Source organism: Salpingoeca rosetta (assembly GCF_000188695.1).
Source record: "Salpingoeca rosetta unplaced genomic scaffold supercont1.38, whole genome shotgun sequence".
Lineage (NCBI taxonomy): Eukaryota > Choanoflagellata > Craspedida > Salpingoecidae > Salpingoeca > Salpingoeca rosetta.
The window spans coordinates 534,904-542,403 of NW_004754896.1; the positions used below are offsets into that span (position 1 = coordinate 534,904).

Sequence of the window (7,500 nt, forward strand, 5' to 3'; positions counted from 1 at the left end):
ACACACACACACACACACACACACACACACACACACACAATGCACACACACACACACACACAATGCACACACACACACAACACACACAAATAGACACACACAACCTCCTCACAGTTGCAGTTGTTGCGCTTGCTCTGGCATGAAGCCGCCAATCCCAAACGCCGCTGCTAACAAGTCATCCTCCTCCTCCTCATCATCATCATCATCATGCCCGTTCGCCACTTCACCCTCGCACCCTGCCTCGCTCGTTGCTTGCACACCATATTGACCATGTACGATGTGTGCACCATACACGCCAAAGCCACTGCCACCACCACCGCGCTGCGTGTCCGTGTGCGCTGCTGTACGCTGTGCGTGTGCGTGCGTGTGGAGCATCTTGAATGGCAGCTCTGCGTCGTTCCCACTGTCCTCCATCGATGCGTCCGTGGAGCTCCCTGTTGCAGTCCGGTGCCAACCTCGACCCCACGCGTCCTCATCCCGCTCATCGTCGCTCCTTGTACTCCCACGTGTGTGCACGCGATTGAATGCGTGATTCCGTTTCGCTGTTGCGTCAGCTGGTTCCCTAGCCCGCTCACCAACCCCACTGCTGGTGGATATACTTGCTGTGGTCGCTGTCATCGTGTCGCCCTCACAACTGCTATTTGCAGGGGCATCGGACAGTGTGCAACCTTGTCTGCCAGACGGAAGCGAGAAAGAGACATGGCGCTCCGGCAAGTGCTCTGCGTTCACACCGGCGTTCAGCGTCATGCATGCCTGCAGGCCATCCACCTGAAAGTCTGGAAAATGTGGAGGTACACGTGCAATTGTGTGAATGTGTGTACGTACGTTGCAAGATCGTTTACGAATGGCAAGGGTGTGCAGAGGCAGAGGTTAAACCACACACTGTCGCACTACCACAAGCGTCACAGTGCTAGAAAGCACGCACCTGCTGTGCCGCAGCCCTGCGTGAGCTGCACCCCCTGCAGTGTCGGGTCGATGCGATGCAGAGGTGTGCGCTGGAAGAAGCGAAGCAAGTCTGACAGGGACTCAAACGCAAGGTCACTTGCAACGACAAACAACGTCACGGTCTTGCGCACACACTGTTGTGTGTGCGTGTGTAGGTATGTGGTGGTGTGTACGCATGTGTGAATGTGCGTATGCGTGTACGTGCACGTGTATGTGCAAGTGTGCGTTCAGGCGTGTGAGTGTGTTTATGTTAGCGTAGGTTCTTGTCAGTTAATTGTTCAGAGCGCAGTGTGACATGCACAAGAGCAGGAGAGAGTACACATGTGCTTGCATCCCCACCCCACCGCATCCCCAATGAGATAATCGTCAACACTGCCTTCGCCAGCCTCATGGCAGTACATGTACCTTAAGGCGCATGGTGTGAATGCGGATGTGCGCGGTGGACTGGTCCAGGGCAACACAGAGCACAAACGCGCCGGGAACACGCTCATCGTTCCTCACGAGAAAGTGGCCTGGCGGCGTGTGTCGAAGGATGGCACTGGCCTCCATCTTGCTGACGGACGGCGCATACCACACACCAAGCGGGCTGTATTTACGCCGGCGCGGCAGCGGGGGAGGGCGTTTTTGTCGACGAACCAAAGGCGGCGCGGGAAGCGTGTCAAGGTCCTTTGTGCTCGTGTCCATGTAATGGTTCTGCGATGCGACCGTGACGGGATGCAAGGATTGCGCATGGAAAATGTGTGTGTGTGTGTGTGTGTGTGTGTGTGTGTGTGTGTGTGTGTGTGTGTGTGTGTGTGTGTGTGTGTGTGTGTGTGCGTGTGTTTGTGTGGTGAAGAGGTGGGGGTGAGCGTTGGTGGCGTTGGTGGCGTTGGGAACAATGATGGCTGTGCACGCTACTCTCAGACTCAAGTGATACCAGAGCTCGCATTCACGGCACACACGCCCACTAACAAGCAAAAGTTGCATGCACGGAGGCTCGCTAAACACGTGGTGGGCACACAAACCGTTGGGTATGAGATGGCCTGTGGTGGCTGTCGTGCGCGCCGACCATCTCGCAAGGCGGCGTTGGAAGTCGGCAAGTGCACAGGAAAGGCGACGGCGGGCTGCCGTCGCCATTGAGGTGTTGAGGGCACCAAGGAACGCATCCCCAGACAGAGAGGTAGGTGGTGTGAATTCATTGTTATGCCAAGGACGAAGCAGCCCACTCGGCACTGCATGTGTCCACCCTAATCATAGAACAGAAACACACACACACACACACAAACAAACAGACAAACAGACAAACAGACAAACAAACACACACAACACACACAACACAAACACGCGTTGGTACGCACCATGTGCTGGCCTGCATCGTGCGGATCTTGGTCGTTGGCCAAACATGTGGTGCAATAGAACTCCTTACAGTAGCCGCAGAACACGCTGCAAAACCCACAGTGCCGTGTCAGCGTATCAGATACCTCACAGGCCAACACTGAGGAACGCACGAGCACACAAAACAAACACGCGCACCCACTTACAAACACACACACACACACACACACACACACACACACACACACCTCCACACACACCTCCACACACACACACACCTCCACACACACCTCCACACACACCTCCACACACACACACACCTCCACACACACACACACCTCCACACACACACACACACACACACACACACACACACACACACACACACACACGCACGCACGCACGCACGAGCACACAACCTACCTGTCAGGGGAAAGTTGGTCGCATGCAACGCACACCGCACGGGGCATTGTTGTCGTGCGGTTTGCAACGGGCTGCTCGCTCGCGTGCTAGAACTCAGGCCTGGTGCTGGCCGTGTGATGTGAGGCCTGACAGAGATGACTTGTGTTGCGCTTGGTCGCTTCCTTCCTTGTCGTTGAGTATGAATGCCAAACAAATTCATTGTCTTCCTTATCGTTGGTTCATGATTGATCCTCCTGCTCCGAACGCATCAAACGTGGGATTTACATCATGGTGGGTAGTATTTTTTGTGGATCTTTCGCACAGTTTTGAAACAAAGAACTGAAGAGACGCCCCACCCTTTGTTTCTCTTCCAAGAACTCGCGACGGCTTTCAACCAATCTTGCAACCAACCTCTTTGTACGAGTCACGTTTGTTGTTGTGTTGTGTGTTGTTTCCCAATGCCACCAAGCAAGACTGCGGGACTGGAATGGCAAGTGATCTATGTGTGCACTTGTTCTGCATGCGTGCGTTGTGGAGTTGCTGAAACCATTCCAAAGCTCTTGTAACCACGCTTGTTTGTTGCTGTGATGCCCATCTCAGTTCCCGCAGTGTCACCCTTTGTTCGTCCGCGCTGACGTGCGGTGTTCCCTCGCTTGTACCGCTGCCCTTTGATCGTAGACATCTTCGTGGCAGAGCTTTTTCTCATTTCGTCTGCACCACTCTTCCTTCCACTTCGTTGCTCTTTGTCTCCCCCCTCTCTCTCGTGTGAGGCTGGACAGCGTGCATCAGCACTTGCAGAGGTGACATTTGCACGTCTGTCCATGTACCTGTCAACACACACATACACACACACACGCGCACGCACACACACACACACACACACACACACACACACACACACGCATATACGCACGCGCGCATATACGCACGCACGCACAGCTCCTAGCAAAGCCGGAGACCAATCATGAGCGAGAGAACCGCTCAAGCCCCGGCTCTCATCAGCAGCTTGCGTGCCGCGGACCGTGTCATGGACATGGCAGTGTGTGAGAAGACATCCACAGCATTCTGCGTGTGCGTTGGTGGTCGTGTCGAAGCATGGTCGCTTCGAAAGGGCAATCTGCTCGCTTCGTGGGAGCCAGAACCGCATCATCAACAACAACAGCAGCCGCACGATCACAACACCAGCGCAGCAACAGAGAAAAGCATGCGCGCATGCAACACAGACACGCTTCAACTGACGAACCGAGATGCGCTTGCACCTGTACGAGATGGAGACAAGGCAAGCTCATCCACCTCAGCTGCGACAAGAACAACACCCACACACAAGAGCATGGACGCGTCACTCGATGATGAGGATGAGGACGAGGATGATGATGGTCAATGCGATGACACAGTTGTGCCTGAATGTGTGGAGGAAGAGCGTGAAGACGCAGAAGACGAGGGTGTGTCCTTCTCGGCGTGTGCGTGCTCTGAGAACGGAGACATGCTGGTGGCTGTCACACAAAGCGGCAAGGTGTATTCGTGGCGGTTTGTGGACTCTGTGCTGCAGCGCCGGCCCTTTGACACTGCTGCTGACCAACATGACTGCATGCCACGCAACACCACGGTCCTCGCCACCACGCCAAGTCTGGCCTACGCCGTGAGCGGCGGCACCAGCGGCGCTGTGCATTTCTGGGAGCTGACTTCCCGCTTGGCCAAGCGTGTGCCTGACTCGCCGCACGTGGGCACCGTCGTTGGCGCTGCGTTCAACCAATCAGGCACCCTGGCTGCCACTCTGTGCACGCGAGGATTGCTCGTGCTCTGGCGCAAAGCCGGGGCGCACCCAGTCTCTGCCTCCTCTGCCGCGTCCAGTCACGGCGCTCCTGGCCTTGGCGAGCTGCAACACCAACGGAAGGAGAAGACAGGCGAGCACGCGCACCAATCAACAATGGCATGTGTCGGCCTTCCCAATGCAAGCTTCACGGCCTATGCCACCATCCCCATTGCTGCTGTTGCTGCCCCTGACGCAAAGCACGAGGATGAGGACGACGACACCGACAGTGACAACGACCACGACCACAACATGGACCGGTGCATTTGCATGGCCATGAGCTTGTGCGGCAAACGCATTGCTGTCGGCACACGTTGTGGCCGCGTACATGTGGTGCAGACCACGCTTGCACGCGTGGCGCTCACGCACACGGTGAGCGACAGCCCCGTGCACTGCATCAGCATGAATGGGGATGGCTCCCTCATCCTCACCGGCACCGGCCAGTCGCAGCTGCAACCGCAACGACACCCCAGATCCATGCATGCACGCAAGACACGCCCGCACGGCGACATGAGCGTGTGGGCAGTGTCATCCACGGTGCAGGACGACACAATGCAAGCGGTGCTGGTGACGCGACGACGCCTTGAGGATGCGCCCACCTACTGCTACCTGCAGCGGCCTGGCATGCTCGGGGTGTGCCTGACAAGCAGCCGCCATGTGCAGACGTTTGTGCTGCCCATGACCAAGCAGTGGGGCCCGCGGTTCTGGGTGTCGGACGTCGAACACCCGTTGTGGTATGCGTTCTGCGGCGACTACGGGCTGTGCACGACGCCAGAGGGCTTGCACAGCTTCAAGCCCCTCACGTGCCAGCACACATTTGTCACATTTGAGCGCCTCAATGGCATGCTACCTGACGACTGCTACACTGCGCGCATGGCGCAGGAGCCACCGGTGTGTGCGCTGAGCACGTTGCACAAGCGTGCAGCCGTTGCTGTGGGCACAGCTGTCTATGTTGCACAGGGCGATGCTGTGCTTGGCAGCATCGACGTGTGCAGGTGGGAGCGGGTGCCGTTGCCGGGGTGCGTGCGGCAGCTGGCCTTTGTTGGTGCTGATGGCATTCTCGTCATCCTGTGCACAAGCGGCGTGCTCCTGCACGCGACCATCACCACTTTCGACGGCCGTGCAGCAGCAGCGACGAAGATGGCAGCACAAGCCATGACTTTGGTGGCAGCCACAACAGCGGCAACAAGCGCAAAGGCCTCCAAACAACCAGCCCACAACCAAGCAGCAGCAGCAGCAGCAGTCACAGCAAACGCTGCAACAATTAGTGGTGCTTCCGTCACCGGTACCACCGCCAGCACCAGCACCAGCACCAGCACCAGCACCAGCACCAGCACCAGCACCAGCAGCAGCAGCAGCAGCAGCAGCAACAGCAGCAACAGCAACATGCACATTTCCGTATCGCGCGTGCACTGTGTGCAAGGTGTTGCAGTGCAAGCTATCCGAGCAGGTGCTTACATGTATGCGGCGCAGGCTGATGACGCAACCGCCCTCATCCTGCCCTCTGGTGCCATGGCGTGCCAACCCGTGCCCGGTGTCCTTCTCGACATGTCTGACGCGTATTTGTGCCTGCTGCGCTTCCCTATGGATAACGACGGCACAACGCAGCGCGTGCGCCTCGTGCTGCTCAACCTGAAGCGTGGCACGGGCAAGTCGATCCCCCTTCGCATCTGCCCCATCGCAGGCTCGCTGTGCGGTGACATGCTGGCGGTGCTATCCCCAACCGGCTCTGTGGCCTTTTTCGACTGCCAGGCGTTTGGCATGGTGAAGAAGCTTGAGACGGGGTGCCCTGCGCTTGCCGTGAGCCTGCAGTCGGGCACGGTGCGTGCGAGTGGCAGTGGTGGTGGCGCTATCACTCCTGGTCAGCCCTTGGGCGGTGGCGTGTACTCGTGCTATGTGATTGCCCCCGAGGGCGTGCTTGTGCTGCGGACAACGCTTCGTCGCTCCAAACGCCGCCGTTCCATGACCGCGACAGCAGCTGCATCGACTACGACAGCAACTGTTACTGGTGCAGTCGCCACGACTGCAACTCCTGCGGCAGGTGTTGTTGTACGGGCTGCGGCGTGTGACGGCAGTCCGTTTGATGCACACGGCCAGTCGTCAGGGGTGACGACACAGGCAACACGTCAGGCACCACTGTCCACAGCAGTGCAACAACAGCAACAACAACAGCAACAGCAACAGCAACAGCAACAGCAACAGCACCGAGGGCGAGTGCGCGTAGATGGGGATGAGCAAGAAGACGAGGGTGTTGCCGAAGGAGACATGGCAGAGGCATCAGCACTCGTGACGGAGACAGCTGCAACCACCTCCCCAACAACTATGCCAACCACAGCAATGACAGCAACGCCAACGACAACAACGGCAGCAGCAGCAACGGTGGGTGGTATGCTGCGCACAACGTTGTCATCATCGTCATCCTCATCGCTGTCTTCTGCCATGGCCAGCACCGGCAGCACGGCAAACAGCGCCGCCGTGCTAGGTACTGGCGCCATCAATGCAGCCACCTCCACCACTTCGACCACATCGATCACCCCTGCGCCCTTCACGACCGTTACCACCTGTGCTGCTGTGACGTCAGCACATGCAGCGCTCATGGCTGGCCAGCAGCTGGGCTTCCCCGTGACTGTGGCGCCCACGCCAATGCCTGTGGGCGCGCACCCAGCCTTATCTCCAGGCTACGGCGTGGTTGGCGGTGGTGCTGGTGTTGGCATGCGCGGCCCAATGATGCTGAATCCCCAACATGGCCTTGTCATGCCGGCAGGGACAGCAGCAGGGCCAGGGCTTCCACCACCACCACCCATGGTGTCCCACCCGCTGTTTACTTCAGGATCGACAGTGGCACCGAGCGACGTGGATGCCGACACAACGGAGGCAGCGATGGCCATGATGGCTATGGCTTCCCAGTTCCAGCACCCTCGCCACCAGCAACAACAACAGCAGCTGCTGCTGCAACAACAACAACAACAGCTGCAGCAACATGTTTATGGTGGGCTTGGTGGGGCGGTTGTGTTTGCAGCGTCACCGGC

At 58.0% G+C, this 7,500-nt stretch overlaps 2 protein-coding genes across 2 annotated transcripts in view; one reads left to right on the forward strand and one right to left on the reverse strand.

Annotated features, from left to right (window-relative positions):
* Nucleotides 1–32: 32 nt before the first annotated feature.
* PTSG_10618 (uncharacterized protein) lies at nt 33–2,854 on the reverse strand. The gene is made up of 6 exons (XM_004988096.1): nt 2,683–2,854; nt 2,283–2,367; nt 1,950–2,048; nt 1,351–1,638; nt 926–1,079; nt 33–776 (listed from the first exon to the last, which is right to left on the reverse strand). Exons 1-6 carry the CDS (start codon nt 2,727–2,729, stop codon nt 109–111), a joined length of 1,341 nt encoding a protein of 446 aa, XP_004988153.1. The 5' UTR covers nt 2,730–2,854; the 3' UTR covers nt 33–108.
* A 771-nt stretch (nt 2,855–3,625) lies between these two features.
* The window catches only part of PTSG_10619 (uncharacterized protein), a gene marked incomplete at both ends in the record, with an annotated part of 4,581 nt that continues 706 nt past the window's right edge, over nt 3,626–7,500 (forward strand). Inside the window, one exon of the mRNA XM_004988097.1 lies at nt 3,626–7,500. This exon is cut by the window's right edge and continues 706 nt beyond it. Within this exon, the coding sequence (XP_004988154.1) occupies nt 3,626–7,500 (3,875 nt within the window).

Bases quoted from the DNA above. Each gene is read 5' to 3' on its own strand.
- PTSG_10618 (XM_004988096.1), bottom strand. From the start codon at position 2,729: ATGCCCCGTGCGGTGTGCGTTGCATGCGACCAACTTTCCCCTGACAG. The intron at 2,368-2,682 runs GTAGGTTGTGTG...TGGGTTTTGCAG, and splicing joins GACCAACTTTCCCCTGACAG to CGTGTTCTGCGGCTACTGTA. The intron at 2,049-2,282 runs GTGCGTACCAAC...TGGCGACGGCAG, and splicing joins ACGATGCAGGCCAGCACATG to CCCGCCGTCGCCTTTCCTGT.